Source organism: Mustela erminea, chromosome 9 (genome assembly GCF_009829155.1).
Source record: "Mustela erminea isolate mMusErm1 chromosome 9, mMusErm1.Pri, whole genome shotgun sequence".
Lineage (NCBI taxonomy): Eukaryota > Metazoa > Chordata > Mammalia > Carnivora > Mustelidae > Mustela > Mustela erminea.
This window is the reverse complement of record NC_045622.1, coordinates 13,447,079-13,463,576: the sequence shown is the minus strand read 5'-3', so window position 1 is coordinate 13,463,576 and position 16,498 is coordinate 13,447,079. Positions and strand designations below refer to the sequence as shown.

At 43.7% G+C, this 16,498-nt stretch overlaps 1 protein-coding gene across 4 annotated transcripts in view; it reads right to left on the bottom strand.

Moving 5' to 3' along the window:
• RNF214 (ring finger protein 214) overlaps nucleotides 1-16,439 on the bottom strand; it is a 44,777-nt gene extending 28,338 nt beyond the window's left edge. Inside the window, exons 1-6 of one of the 4 annotated variants that reach the window (XM_032356492.1) lie at nucleotides 16,306-16,439; nucleotides 14,628-14,746; nucleotides 12,351-12,396; nucleotides 11,122-11,181; nucleotides 6,729-6,869; nucleotides 2,888-3,027 (exon numbers count right to left, since the gene is read on the bottom strand). In XM_032356492.1, the coding sequence (XP_032212383.1) occupies nucleotides 2,888-3,027; nucleotides 6,729-6,869; nucleotides 11,122-11,181; nucleotides 12,351-12,396; nucleotides 14,628-14,743 (503 nt within the window). In that variant the 5' untranslated portion in view covers nucleotides 14,744-14,746; nucleotides 16,306-16,439. Of the gene's footprint in view, nucleotides 1-2,887; nucleotides 3,028-6,728; nucleotides 6,870-11,121; nucleotides 11,182-11,885; nucleotides 12,397-14,627; nucleotides 14,747-16,256 lie in introns of those variants that run through there. The other 3 variants (XM_032356490.1, XM_032356491.1, XM_032356493.1) reach the window with 3 other exon arrangements.
• Nucleotides 16,440-16,498: the final 59 nt, after the last annotated feature.

The window sequence follows — 16,498 nt, the reverse complement described above, 5'->3', positions numbered from 1 at the left end:
TCTGGGAATTAGGAAGGGACCCACAAAAGCAGGACAATGGCCATAACAAAGCTACCAGGTATCCAGGAGAAATCATCGAATATGTGACTAAACTGAATATTACTTCCTTGGTTTTGGGGTTTTGTTTTTTTGTTAACTCAGGGTGTCCTCTTTACAATTATAATTACATTAAAATACATACTATCCTCAAAGAGTACAAAGCACTTAGCAGATTTCTATTAAGTAAATTCACCTTTAATTTTTTAAAATTAATTAATTTAGTTTTGAGGAAGAGAGAGAGCAGGGAGTAGGCAGGAGCAGAGGGAGAGGGAAAGAGAATCCAAGCAGCCTCCACGCTGAGCACAGAGCTGGACTCAGAACTCTAACCTCACGACCCGGAGATCGTGACCTGAGCTGAAACCAAGAGTCAGACGCTTAACCAACTGTGCCACCCGGGCGCTCTGTAAATTCACCTTTATATAGCATCAGTGTGAAATTCTCTCCTCCCAGCCGGGGCCACTGCAGTGTGGGCCACTGTAACTCTCATGCAGGATCTGAGACTTAAGTCTCCTACATGGTCCTCTACACTATTCCCACCTATTTTCCACCTGCCAAAGTAATTTATCTAAAATGCAGAACTCCTCCTTTGATACCTCTCCTCACTTAAAATCTTTCAGTATCTCTACCAGGGAAAAACACAAACTCCTGATACATGAGTCTTTTGTGACAGGCTTCCCACTGCTGTACTGGTCTCATTCCTCCCCACCTCCCTACAGCTCAGGTGCTGTTCTCTCTTGTCTGTAGGCCGCCTGCCTACAATGTCTTTCCCCTGTTCTTTGCCCCAGTTCCTCCCTGTACCAACCTCCACCCCTGTAACTCTTTCTTTGAAAGTTACCTGTTTAATCCAGGATCCATCCAAGGATCATGCATTGCATGCGGAGTTCATATTCCCCTTCACCTTTCAGGATTTAATTCTGGAAATCACTTCCTCTGGGAATGCCTCTCTGACTCCCCGCCTCATCTGGGTTCCATTACCCCTTCTACGTGCTCTCATACCACCACTATTATGGTATCGTTATACTAGTTTGTAATTATCTATCTGTCATCTCTCCTAGTCAACAATAAGCTCCACGAGGACCTTCTATTCTCCAGGCCCATATTGTCAGTCTCGCCGTAGACACTCAGTAAGCGTTGGCTGACGGAATGAGAGTTATGAACAGGAAACATGACTGTTATGGCCTGAATTGTGTCCCCCGCAGATTCATGTGTAGAAGCCCTCACCAGCAATTTGATTGTATTTGGAGATAAGGCCTTTAATGAAGTAATTAAAGTTAAATGAGATCATAAGGATCGGGCTCTAATCCAATAGGTCTGGTGTCCTTACACAAAGACCAGAGACACTGCGATTAAGCACACGGGGAGGAAAGGCCATGTGAGGACAGAGCATGAAGGCAGCAGCGTATGCTAGCCAAGAAGACAGGCTTCACCAGAAACCAACCCTCCTGGCATCTTAATCTTGGACTTCCAGCCTTTAGAACCGTGAGACAATAAATTACTATTGTTTAAGTCACCCAGTCTGTGCTAACTCTGTGACGGCAGTCTGAGCAGACAAATACAATGATCAAAATATCTGTGCCCACAGTTACTGTGGATGATGGAACGCAAAACAAAACACGCATCCCTGCTAGAACAAAGATAAATACAGAAGACTTCTTCTACCTACTTCTGGAAAAGTGAACTCCACAGTCCACAGAAACCATGACAGAAAGGGTCATTTTGATGATGGTAACACATAAGAAAGCCCAATTGTATCTTCCAGACCACCAGCAGTAAACTGTTAGCATCAATCACCATCTGGGCTTATCCACTCAGAAGGACGAGAAAGTGGTCAGAGATAACATTTAAGAGTGTAGAGTACACATCAAAAGGAAATCTTTCACAGAGCCTAAAATTATCACAGCAGATTCACCTTCCCAGCTTCTGCTAAGACTGCTGCTAACGTCTCTGTTTCACCATCCCCCTCCAGCCTGTGAAGATGATGGCAGAGGCCATGTTGTTGGTGGGGGGTGGCAGGGTGTGCGATCACTAACAACGCCAGGTATAGCATTATACTCCTAGCACACTCTTCATAATCGCTGACACATGGATCTTCATGGACAACTAACCGACCTTCAAAGCATTATCATTCAATTCTCAACGAAACAAATTGGTCCTTAGGCTCTTTCCCAAACATTCTTTCTCATGCTGACCTTTTACGGTTACCGCCTTTCATACCTGGAAAATGATTCAACCATTGAACTTGCTACTTTTCCCTCAGAGCTCTGACTCATCAGCAGGCCAAGATTTTCTTGATAAAAGCACATTTTAGAATTTAAATAAAATCATCAGGGTTCACATTATTTCGATTTCCATGTTAAGAAACTTGGAAAACTGAATATTTGACCAAATTCTATGCACACCTTGCTCTTGCTATAGTACCCAAAAGAGAACAGAGATCCACTGAATAATTCTTTCCAGAGGCTTACTTACAATGTTACTGTTTGAAATTTGTTTTGGTGCTGAATAACATAATCAAAATATTCCCAAAGCCTGAACTTCTAAATAAAAACCAGGTTCAAAGCAAGTGAAGCAGGTGTTAGATGCATTTCAAAATCTGGATCATACTTAGGACCCAACAATCAGCTGCTATTATTTTCGAGGTATTATTGAATCTGAAAAAAAAAATTTTTTTTTTATTGAATCTAACACAAGGTGCTGAAAAAGCTAAAATCATTAGAGGATTTTATTTGTGCACTTGTTTTTCAAATAAAAATTAGACCGAAAGAAAGTAGGAACACAAACACGACTGGATGCTACGTATAAATCCACACACGCACACAGAGGTTTTACTCTTGACAGCATCATTTACCTTCTGCCCTTCTCACAAAGCTTCTCGATTTCAGCTTTCAGATCCTGCTCCTTCTGCAAAAACTCCTTCTTTTCTTTCTCTATCTTCTTCTTTGTTTCTTCTCGCTTTATTGTTACATCCTGGATAGCTTTTAGTATCTCCTGAGTCCCCCATAATTACAGTCACACACAAATAAAGAAGGAAATGAATTAGTTCTTTTGGTCTGAAGGTTATTTTCAACTAACACAAATTAATATATGGACTCTAGTACATTCAAGCTGGATTGAAGGAATTGGGTTGATGAGTAGCTCTGAAAGCCAGTATTTAGATGTAAGAGAGAAAGTTACAATAAAGCAGATTTCAATTCAGCAGGAGCAAAAATTTCTGACAATCACAACTGTTCAAAATGGGATTTACTGCCTTGAGAAGCAATAACCCTTCCATTACCCATGTTCGGATAAAGGCCAAATGAACACCTGCTAAGAATGCTGAGAAAGGCATTCTTACATGGGGTAGGAATTCATTATGTCCTATAAAAATGGTCCTGTTTTGTTTTGTTAAGGTTCTGCTTTCTTATGTGTGAGAAGTTTTTCGGTTCCTTTTGTACTTTAACAAAAATATATGTCTTTGCAGTAAGAAGTGGAATAATAAAAAAGTGATAGTTAAGTCACTCCTTAATCCATGCCAATTCCACCCATCATTAATATGTTCACTGTTTCGTAGGACTGCTTTCACATCTTTTTTCTCACACAAACACACATATACTAAAATATGTAGTTCTTTGCTTCTGTGTTTTTTCCAAATGAGATGATTTTTTTTTTAAAGATTTTATTTATTTACTTGTCAGAGAAAGAGACAGAGAGAGAACACAAGCAGGAGGAGCGGCAGGCGAAGGGAGTAGCAGGCTCCCCATGCAGGACTCGATCCCCAGATCCTGGGACCACAATCTAAGCCAAAGGCAGACGCTAACCAAAATACAATGGTCAGCGTCTGCCGTCTGACCAACTGAGCCACCCAGGCTCGGTCAATCATGAGATGATTTTATACACATTATTCTGCATCCTGCTTTTTTTCACTTGATGTGAGCATACTGTCAATACAGATTTAACTGGGGGCACTTGCGTGGCTCAGTTGGTTAAACATGTGATTGGTTTCGGCTCGGGTAATGATCTCAGGGCTGCGGGATCGAGCCCCGTCAGGCTGCGAGCTCAGTGCAGATGTGCTTGGGATTCTCTCCCTTCTCTCTCTACCGCTCCCCCACTCAAGTGTACTCTCTTTTTCTCAAATAAATAAATAAATCTTAAAAAGTAAAGTAAAATAAATATACAGATTTAACTTAAAAATAGCAGTATATGACATAACATGTCTATGTATATATATCCAATTTATCTAACCATTCTATGTAAGGAGTCCGTCAAGTTGACTCCAGTTTTCTCTAACTACACAAATTACTGCAATAAATACACTGTATATCTACATCTTCATATAAAAACTTTTATTTCTGTAGAAAAGACTTAATGAAATGATTGCTAGGTCATTGCATATTTTAAGTCTTAACTGACAATTCTTAGTAACTTTTCCAAAAACGCTGTAACAATCCATATACAAATGTCTGAAAAGGGTTCATTTTTCCTCGCTCTTGATAACCTATTTCATTTTTGCCAATCTTCTGAGGGGAGAGAGAGAAATGATATCTAATCATTTTAAGAAACATTTTCCTGGGCGCCTGGGTGGCTCAGTGGGTTAAGCCGCTGCCTTCGGCTCAGGTCATGATCTCAGGGTCCTGGGATCGAGGCTCGCATCGGGCTCTCTGCTCAGCAGGGAGCCTGCTTCCCTCTCTCTCTCTCTCTCTCTCTGCCTGACTCTCTATCTACTTGTGATCTCTCTCTGTCAAATAAATAAATAAAATCTTTAAAAAAAAAAAAAAAAAAGAAACATTTTCCTAACTCCCATTCTCTACTGTTTCTGCAGTCAGCCTCCTCCAACTAGAATAAGCATTCAGTGCAGAGACTATGTTCCCTTTACTGCTAAATTTGCAGAGACTGGATTAGGAACTCTGAAAACATCTGCTAAATGAATGAATGAATGAATTCCAGTGAGGCTGAGGCTGAGCCTTTTATATATTATCCACTTGCTTTTCTTCTTCTGTATACTACCATTTATAATTGTTTTAAAGATTTTATTTATGTATTTGAGAGAGAGAGAGAGAGAAAGCCAGAGCACAAGCACATGAGCAGAGAGCCCAACTCAGGGCTTGATCCCAGGACCCTGAGATCTTGAGCTGAGCTGAAGGCAGATGCTTGACTGGCTAGGCCACCAAGGTGCCCCACCATTAATAATTGTTGTAGGCAAAATAATAACACCTGCCCCCAAAATATGTCCACATTCTAATCTAACCTAATCCCTGGGACCTGTGACTATGTTTCTTTCCACGAGAAAAGAGACTGTGCAGATCTGACTAAGGTAAAGACCCAGATGCAGGGAGACAGTCCTGGATCATCTGGGTGGGCCCAATATAATCACACAGGTCTTTCAAGGTGGAGAACCTTTCTCAATTGTGATCTGAGGAAGTTGTGGCTGGGGAGGAGTGGTTAGACATGCAAATTTGCTGAACCTGAAGGTAGAGACGGGGTCCACAAGTCAAGGAATACAAGCAGCCTCTAGAAGCTGGAAATGTAGAAAGAGGTATTCTCCCCCAGAGTCCCCAGAAAGTGATGCAACCCTGCCAATACTTGGATTTTAGCCCAGTGACTTGGACTTTTGACCTAAAGGACTGCGAGATAATAAATTTGTATGGTGTTCAGGTGGCAAATTGATGGTAATTTGTTACAGGAGAAACAGGAAACCATACAATAACCTTTCCCGAGTTTTTTCTAGAGTACTTGACTTCTACCATGAACTTGTAGGAGACTCAGAACACAGATATGGATATTAAACCCTTTATCAGATGTGCTACAAATACTTTCCCAATCTACCACTGATCTTCTGATGTATCATCTGCCATATCAGAAGTTTTAAATTATACATAATTAAATCGATTCATTTTTCTATGGCTTCTGGGTTTTTTACCTGGCTTAAAGTGACCTCTTGCAAGCCAAGGTTTTATAAACATTCTCCTAAATTTCCTTCTAATTTACACTTTTTCCAGTGTTCATACATAGATTTTTAATCTACTAGAATTATGTTTTGGGGTTTTTTTTAAAGATTTTATTTATTTATTTGACAGACAGAGATAGTGAGAGAGGGAACACAAGCAGGGGGAGGTGGAGAGGGAGAAGCAGGCTTCCCACTGAGCAGGGAGCCTGACGCTCGATCCCAGGACTCTGAGATCATGACCTGAGCTGAAGGCAGGCGCTTACAACTGAGCTACCAGCTGCCCCTAGAATTATGTTTTTTAATATAACGTAAGAGTCTAATTACATGGCTTTCCAAGTAACAAATGTCAACAAAATATATTAATTAACTTTTGTCTCTAAACTAAAATAGAAGTGAGAGTTTGGGGGCTCCTGGGTCGCTCAGTCAGCTGAGTGTCCAACATTTGGTTTCAGCTCTGGTCACGACCTCAGAGTTGTGGGATCAAGTGTCTCGTTGGGCTCTGCGCTCAATGGGGAGTCTGCCTGAGATTCTCTCCCTATGCCCCTCCAATGGCTCAAGGACATGCACGCTCTCTCTCTCAAATAAATAAAATCAAAACAAAAAACTCAGATTTTGAACAAGATACCCTCAAAGCTTCTTTTTATCCTTAAAATTCTAACACAACCATTAAAAAGATAAACATTGCTCTTCCACCAATTCAGAAACAAAATTACGCCTGATTAGGGAGTGTAGCCATACTTATTGAGATTTAACATAAGCAGGGTACCTGGTGATTCTTCATTTCTTCTTCTCTCCTTTGCTGGAGCTGCTTTAATTGCACTTGGAGCTGATTCTCCACTTGCCTCTGCTTGTCCAGGACCTCCTGGTAACGCTCCTTCAACAGTGTTCTCTCTGTCATCATTTTGTCCTATTTGTAACAAGAGAAAAAAAGTTTAATTCCCAAGTTTAATTGCAAAAAACACCAGCTGTTCAAGGCACTGTGCAGAGCTCTAGGCTACAGGGTCCAATATTCTAACTACAGCCATGAGTAGCTATATAAACTTCAATTAATTAAAGTAAGAACATTTTAAAATACAGCCCCTCAGTCACCTAGCCACATTTCCAAGTACTCAGTACTTAGTCCCAAGAACAAATGGCTACCAAACTGGCCAACACAGATAGAAGACATTTCCATCACTACAGGAAACCCTGTTGCACAGCACGGCTTGGGGGAAGGGGGTGGCAAGGAATGGCCTGTGGGCCAAATCTAGCCATTGTCTGAATTTTTTTCTTAAGATTTATTTATTCATTTCAGGGAGGGGGGAGAGAGAGAGAGAGAGAGAGAGAGAGAGAGTGTGAACTTGCGTGCACAAGCAGGTGGAGGGGCCAAGGGAGAGGAAGAAAAGCAGATTCCGTGCTAAGCTCGGATCCCACGACCCTGAGATCATGACCAGAGCCAAAATCAAGAGTTGGAAGCTCAACCAACTGAGCTACCCAGTGCCCATATAAATAAATTTTATAGGAAAATAGACATTCCCAATGGCTTAAGGGCTGCTTTTATCCTACAATGAGTGGAATGGTTGCAACAGAACCCACAGAGCCCCAAAGCCTAAGACATATACCCTCTGACCTTTTACAGAAAAAATTTGTCAATCACTGCTCTAGGGAATAAGAAGAAGGAAGCATTTTATCAGAACAAGAAGAAATGAGTAGGTAAAAACAAAAAAAAACAAAAAACAGATCACCTACTCAAAACCGCATCCAGAAAAGAGGATTCCTTACTGGCCATTAGCGCTGAAAATGGACAGATCCACTAAAGAGGTCTGGGGAACATGATATTCAGACTGGACAAATCAGCAAGCTCTCATACATGAGCACAAGAGTAGAAGAAAGTTTTCTGAGGACCACAGTTCAGCTCTGCCTCCCCATATCCGTAAATCAAGAAAAGTGACGGTTATATTTCAAAGGGATGCTAAGAGACGGTCAATTTAAAACACACTTAGTATAAGGCAGCCCATGTCAAATTTAAACAGAGAGCATTCAACTGAACTTATTCATTAAAAGATTAACTATTTTCAAAGAAAAAACAGGTTTTAGAGGCGAACAAAGGAAAACTTATTACATTATGATAATAAAAACGAAGTTTCAAGATGGGACTTTAGCAGAGCACCTGGGTAATGTAGTCGGTTAAGTGTCCGACTCTTGGTTTCAGCTCAGGTCACAATCTCAGGGTTGTGAGATACAGTCCTGCATAGGGCTCTATTCTCAGCACAGAGCCTGCTTGGGATTCTCTCTCCCTCTTGCTGTGCCCCTCCTCCTTGTGCTCCCTATCTAAAATAGATAAATAAATCTTTAAAAAAAAAGGGGGGGGGGATTTTAGCTCTGCGATAAACTAGTCCTTAGTCCAGGTGCTGAAATGTGACTAGGGCTCCCAGGGACTCTCCAGTCTCGTGTCCTTCTTTTTTTTTTTTTTAAGATTTTATTTACTTATTTGACAGACAGAGATCACAAGTAGGCAGAGAGGCAGGCAGAGAGAGAGAGGGGGGAGGGAAGCAGGCTCCCCGCTGAGCAGAGAGCCTGATGTGGGGCTCGATCCCAGCACCCTGGGATCATGACCTGAGCCGAAGGCAGAGGCTTAAACCACTGAGCCACCCAGCACCCTCGGCTCACATCTTTATAGGGATTCTGAACCTGGGATCTATGGATCGTCCTCAAGGGTCTCTAAACTCTTTGAAATAGGGGAATGTGGTGGGGAGGATAAATTTTTCTGAGAGGAGAATTAAGTTTTCAAAAGATTCCAAAGGAGGACTTTAAACCAAGCAAAATATTAAGAACCAATATATGCAACTAGTAGATAAGAGGAATATTTTCTTTCTTCAGCACAGCTCTTTCCCTTTATTTCCTTGTGGTACCTTCTCCACCCACAATGCTTCTTTAAAGTAACAGAGGCCAGGGGAAAAAACCACCAGTCTCATGAAAAGAAGTCTCAAGGTACACACTGTTAGTACATACAAAAAGAGAACTGAAAGGCTATAGAGTAAACTACTTCATCCATTATCATTTCATCTTAACAAGCCAAAGTTACTTGGTTTAATCAGTGTCTAATTGGTTCCAAGGACCAGAAGTTATAATTTCAAACGCAGCCAGTGGGAAATTACCATAAATGCACAAAAAAGGAAACAAAACAGAAGCCAGATTTCTTGTATTGCTACCAAGCTTAACACCTGCCTAGTTCCACTGACTTTTTAAAAGTATGTGGGCCCACAGTGTATGTTAACTAACTAGAATTTAAAGGAAAATTTGAAAAAATAAAATAATATAAAATAAAACAAAATAAAGGCATGTGGGCCATCCCGCTACCCAAAAGAAAACAGCCACACAAAACATAACCCTGGGCCTCTTCTGGCCCAATCACTTGGTAGTTTCCATTCCTGCTTCAGACTGATGCTAAAACTTATTTATAACTTAGTTGGCCCTTGGATTACTATAGTCATCAGAACCCCACCATACAACTGTGGGGACAAAATAAATACTCTATGTGAAGTGCTTAGAGTAAGTATTCAAGAAAAGGTGAATCCCCACCACCCCCCCTTCCCTGGGACTTCTCTTCTGGCTTGGTTTTCACCCAGCACATCTCCACCAGCTCACTTATCTCTAGGACCTTTTTACCTGCCTATTAGGAGTAACTCCAAGTTGCTACCTTGTATTTAAAAAACTTTATTCACTTCATTTTGCTAATATACTCCCACAACTTCCTTCTTTCCATCTGCCCCTCAATTTCTTCAACTTGAACAAATACCTACTTTCTCATCTGGTTGCTACAAGCACTTTCTCTCTCATTTTTTTTCACTCAGTTAACACATATTACCCTAAAAACCTCTTCCTGATGCTAGGGTACCTTTCCCAGCATCATCCTTCCTCTTGAAAAATATACACTTTGATATCTATATTCTTTTTTTTAAGATTTTATTTATTTATTTGACAGAGAGATCACAAGTAGGCAGAGAGGCAGGCAGAGAGAGAGGGGGAAGCAGGCTCCCTGTTGAGCAGAGAGCCCGACGCAGGGCTCAATCCCAGGATCCTGAGACTGTGCCCTGAGCCAAAGGCAGAGGCTTAACCCACTGAGCCACCCAGGCACCCCTGGTATCTATATTCTTGAGGGTGGAAGTTTCTGCGACAAAATACCAGAGATAGATCAGAGACCATTTTAACAAAGATAAATGTGCAGCTTTCTAGGTTTTAAAAACCAATTGCTAGGAATAAAAGGGAAGATACGACTCAACGGTACACCAGAAAAAGACCTGATGGGAGTCTGGCTGAAAGCTCAAAAGGCTGAGCAGACTGGGGAGACTTAGCCAAGGGAGACTTAAGAAATAGTGTCTGGGGCGCCTGGGTGGCTCAGTGGGTTAAGCCGCTGCCTTCGGCTCAGGTCATGATCTCAGAGTCCTGGGATCGAGTCCCGCATCGGGCTCTCTGCTCAGCAGGGAGCCTGCTTCCTCCTCTCTCTCTCTCTGCCTGTCTCTCTGCCTACTTGTGATCTCTCTCTGTCAAATAAATAAATAAAATCTTTAAAAAAAAAAAAAAAAAAGAAATAGTGTCTGGCAGGATAGACAGAAGGAGAACCCCACTGTGTTGTGACTTCATTATTCTGTATTTGGATTATTGTATTTAGTTCTCAGGATCACATTTTCAAAGCAACATTGATAAGATGGAACTTGTCCAGGTGGGAAAGTCACCAGGACAAGGGAAGGGCTGGAAAATATATTGGATGAAGAAAAGAAGAATGTTAAAAACGTCTGGGAATGTTTTTTCTGGAAAGATTCACGCTTGAGGAATAAGGGGAAGAGGAATAAACAAACTTCAAGGATACACAGGGCCAACAAGTAAAGGAAGATTTGGATTTAGTCTACGCAGCTCAGGAGAGCGCTCTAAGTATGACAGGTGCTATCCTCACCTCAGAACAAGATATAACAATAAGAGCTCTTTGTCAAATACAAGAGGCTGCTTTACGAGTAGCAAGCTTCCCATCTCTGAGAGTGATCAAGTAGAAAGAAATTAGCTGACCATCTGTTAGGGATTTGAAAAGGAGATTCCTGCACCTTTTCCAGATGAGATGGTATGACTCTAGATAGTCTGAGTGAATGATCTTGTATATTCACTGTGACAGTTTAAGTACTCACCAGATTCTTTTCAATATCTTGATCCGTGTTTACCTCTGAATCGGCCGTCTTAAAGTCAGTCTATAAAGAAAGAAGCAATTATATTCATGATTGTTCAGAGACGTTTTAAAAGGCAGAACTGCTCTTTAGTAATTTTACCTAGAAATCTGTCACAAGTAACTAAGCAGCTAAATTTTGCGTTCCCTTAGTGGCTTATTAGCAAGGGAAGAACTATAGGTCTGGCAAATAGGAGCTGGCATGTATATTGCATTGAACATTTATCCCACAAAAGAACCTGAACGAGACCCAAGAACTGACAGAGAGACAGCCTCAGGTGTGAAGTAAGAATCTCGCCCCCTACTGCCTCTTGTGCCCATCTTTCCTCCTATAACAAAGCACACCAAGCACTAGGAGGCAGGATCCACTGTACTTCTTAAGATGTAGGTCAGAGAATTAACAAGGATTCCTCCTGCAAGGACAAAGATGGGAAATATGAATGCTAATGACCTACACTCATCCATTAGTCAGTGAAAGAGATTATACGTAGGTCATAAAGTTTCTTGGCGCCACGACAGGATCCTGGCTCCTGGCTTTATTATTTATTGAACACCAGAAGGATGACATCACATAGCACCGCACGAAAATCGTACGACAGTTGCCAATAAAAAAACGGGACAGAGTAGTTCTCCGCCACCTACGAAGAAAAAAGTCTCCTACCCTTGATAAGTATATAAATACATAAATAGCCCAAATTCCATGTTAGTAGTAGAAACTTGATACTTGACCTGTACAGCAATGTTTTGAGAAAGCTTCAGGGAACAGCTATCCTGATCATCATCCTGATCCACTCTGACTCCTTCAACCCCATTTGCTGGAGGCACCACAGGTCGGAAATCCAAGCCTGTGTCCCTGCTACCTTCCTTTAGGATGGAGGCTGGTGGGGATTTCTCTTCAGAACAATTCCCGGAGGCAAGCTGCTTTGTATGGCCCCCTGCCTTAAGAGACCGAGTGACAGGATGGAGGCTCTCCTGGAGGCATGTGTCCCCCTCCTCTCCTGCTGTGTCGGCCACGTCCTTCAAATCAGACTGAGACCCACCGCCAGAAAGACCAAGGGCTGTGGCTAGCAAGTTTTCTCCTAAAACCGCCCGGTGCGCTGCTGAAGTGTCACCTGCTGATGAACCAGGATTCTGCTCTGGGTGTTCCAAATGCACATTTCTGTTATTCTCCTTGGTTATCGTTTGGCTACTTACACTCGACAGAGGCGAGTTCTTGTGCTTCTGTGCAGGGTCTTTGGGGCTATCAAAAAAACAAGATAAAAAGTTTCACTCTTCACCCAATCTTAAGGAAGATTAAAGACATAATATCTTTAATGTAACGACTAGAAGAACAAAACCAGACTACATAAGCCCCTCAAATTATCAGAATGATAATTTGGAACTTGGTCTTTGTCCGCGATTTTGACCCACATGCGGGGAGTGGAGCCTGATGGTTAGAAGCTGGGTGCTGGAGACAGACATTTCCTGTAGGGTGACCATAAATAAACACAATAAATGACCCTGAAGAGCCTCAGATTTGTGGGGCCCAATCTGAATCCTTTTGGGGAATGTCACTGACAGCCTACTGCTCATTTAGAGTTTTTCATTTAGTGAGCTGTACTGACTTGGTTACACGTCATGTTCTAATAAAAAAAAAATATTAATTTAGAAAAAATGTTCTTATTCCACTCTCACGTTTCATAAAAATAATTTTCATTCAAATCCCTCACACAGATCTTTGGCCAGAACCACCTTTCGGGTTCCTCAACAGTTTCCCAGAGCACAGGAATGAGTGGTTGTCTTGAGGTTGTCTGAGGTACAGACACCAAATCCAAAACTGGAGCTGTCAGTGGGACCTTTATCCCAGACAAATACATGCACACGGAGAAACCCTGGGAAAGCCGTTCTGACATTTGTCATGGCCAGTTTCGTATTGCTTTTTTTGAAGAGCTCTTTAAAACCGACTTCTAACAGTCACAACAGTGAACCTGCCACCCAGGAATAATGACTGCATCTGTATTAAATTTCTTTGCCCCCTTTTTAAAAAACAACAACAAAAAAAACCAGGTTGTGTCAACTGATGCTCTTAAATACCCCAAGCCAGCACTGACTGAGGCTTTAGGTGACGGTGCCTTCCTGTCCTCAACAGCACATGTTGTTCAAAATAAAAGAACCAACAGTGTCTTTGGGGTACAAAAACCTTCATGAATACCGCTAGCTGACTCCTTCCTGAGAGCTACCTGGGGAAGTGGGGGAAACACTTAGACTATTAATTTGGGCATATACAGTACAGTCCCCGGGTGTAAATCCTGCTCCGCTATTTACCAGTTGTCTGACTCTCGTTAAGTTACTTCACCTCATTCATCAAACTGAAACATGACCCACCTAATAGGGTGATTGGGAGGATGACATGAAATCGGGCTTCTGAAGTATTTGGTACAGGGCTTGGCACAGTACATATTCAATCAACCCTAGCTGCCATCACTATTACTAGGAGTACGTGGATGATTCTATTTATAAAATGAAGATCCAGGATTATGGTTAGGCTTACTCAACATTTTCCCCCATTACCCATTAGCCAACAAATCTCTATCTAATTTAAACCGGTATTTATGAGGTGCTACTGAGTCAGACAAGCCTGGGTTCAAACCCTGACTCCAGTGTAGCTCGGCAACCCTGCGGCAAGTGTGTCTCAATCTCCTCACCTGTAAATGGGAATAATATTAGCACCTCCCTCCTAGGGCTGTTACGAGGATTAAATGTGTTAATACATATTCAACTGTTAGTACAGTATGATCTATTATATCGGGTCCCAGGTGCTCTAGAAAAGAGTTGAGGAGGAATATAGAGTTGACTTAGCACAACACTGTACATAACTATGCATTAAGGACTGTACGATGCGAAGCTGGGAAACCGTAATTCAGCCCTCAAGAGTGTAGACAGGAGGCAAAATATCTACGTGAAGCAGGAAGCCATAGGAACAAAGCTATCTGTAGATAATACAGACACGTATATCTGTGGGTATGTATGAATATACATGTGCTTTGCACATAGATATGCATACACATCCATATCTCTATGTAACATAGAAAACATACAAATACACAAGTATGATATAGAATACCATTATAGTATATGTAATCATAACATAGATATACAGGCATAATATGCAGATATAGACACAGATATTATGTTATAAATATACAACTAATTGAACATACAGTAAAGGGTGGGGAAATACTAGCATTTTCAGAAGAGTTTCACCCCCTGTATTCTACTGACACACTTAGCACGCCTGCGAAGTGCCAGACGCTCTGTTAGGTACCATAAATACACACAGGGATCAGACAGTCCCCACCTTTAAAAAGCTTACTCTGGGCCAGGGCCATTAGAGCCAAAAAGAGGAAAACCCCACTCCATTTCCATAAGAAGCCATCCCACAAAAGCCCTTCGCCCGAATGAAATCTTCCCAGTCAAGGATGCGTACGTTACCTTAGACCATCTGGGAGACCTTCATCTGATTTGGAAGCACATAAACTAGAGGAGGATTCTGGAGGATTGGGGGCACTGGACACCACACCAGCTACCTCAGACGCTGCCGCCATCATGCTCTGTACATTCAGAAACAAATTACAGGCTGCATGTTTCCAATTTTTAAAACAAGCCTATCTTTCCCCGTTGGAAGGTCCATACCAGAGTTGTTCCAGGAAAGAAACACAATGAAAAAGCTGAGTCCCAAGAGAAAATACTGAGTTTTTCTGTAGCAGGGTATTAAAAGAGCCACTGGGCACAAGAGGCCCCAGTGGACACGGATCCTCAAAAATCACCGGCTTTATATAAATCTCTAGGAGTGTGTGCAAAGCTTTCCCGCTTTTGGCAGAGATGCAGACATTTAAAACAGACTACAGCGTGTGAGAATCGCCCAAACGGTCCACATGCCTTCTTTACCTAGTATTATTTACAAAGAATGCATTTGGGGCCTAATAATCAACCACAGCATACATTTTAAATGATTACAATCATCCTCTGTGCATTTAAGTTAAGTTGTTTGGAGGTGTTCGTGTGTGAGAAAAAAGCAAAGCGATGTTGGGCAATCAGAGCATCTTCTAGCGTCAGTGTGCTCCCCACACATGGGAAATGTTTGAGAGCCACTAATGGAGAAAAACACAGACTCTTCAGAGTTACTACAGGAGTGCAAAAGAGTACAGGAATCTTGGGTACTCCTCCAAGAGAAAGAGAGGCTGAGAAACAGGGTAATCCAAGTCAGGGGATGGGGACGGAGGCCTTTCCTGGATCAGGAGGTCATCCTTTGTGTAGCAGGACAAACTCACAGCCCTCTACGATGAAGACAAAGGGGGGAAAAGATGTGGGGGGGGGGCGTTGGGGTGGAAGTGTTAGTTTAAATTCTTGTTTTTATTTTAATAGCATCGCAGGTATTCACACCGCCCCCAACTCCGCCCGGAACCTTCAAGCATGGGCAAGAATGGAGACTGGGCGCTGTCAACACTTCAGTCACAGGCCAGCGACCCGCTGTGCCTCAGTTTCCCCCATTATACAAAGCTCCTAGGAGGAAATGGGCCCCAATCGCCATTACTGCTCCCTCGGGGGCAAACATCCTGCCCCGACAGAGCCCAGGGTCGGGGGTCCTCGGTGCCCAGGGCATGGGTCCTACGAGCGACTGTGCCGCTACAGCCCAGAGGGGAGCGGGGTAGGTACGTCGGGCTGCAGGCTGCGGCGCGGGGTAAGAAGTCGAACGTGTCAAGGGAATCCCTGCGGCGACCGCCAGCGAGGTGGCGACGCCGGGAGCGACGGGTGCTCGGGGGGAAACGGGGCACGGCCGCGAAGGGGACAATGGGGGAAGCAGCGCCCGGCGGCCACGGCCGCCTCAACCGGGGACCGCTAAGTCCGCCGCCTCCTCCGGCCGGGCCCCCCCCAACACCCCTCTATCGCGCCCCCCACCCCGCCCCACCGCGTCGCCGGCGCCGTCCCGTTCCTAGGCCGGGACCCCTGCCCCGTCCGCACGGGCCCCCTCCACGCCCCCCGCCTCGACGACCCCCCCTCCGCCCCTGCCCTGGCCCCCGGCGTCGCAGCCCCCTCCCCGCGCGCCCGCCCCGCACACACCTCCCGCGCCGCGCCCCCGGGAGGCAGTGGGGGGAGGGACGGGACGCACCTGAGCGGGCGGAGCGGGGGGAGGGGGCGACCGAGCCTCGGGGGGAGGGGTCGAGCGCCGGCCCGCGCACCGCACCTCCCACTTCCGGCGGCGCGAGCGGAGCGGGCGAGGCTCGGTCGGGAGAGGAGCGGCCTCGGCAGCACTGCGCCGCCCCCGACGGCGCCCTCTGGCGGCCAGAGCCGGCACCGCGGAG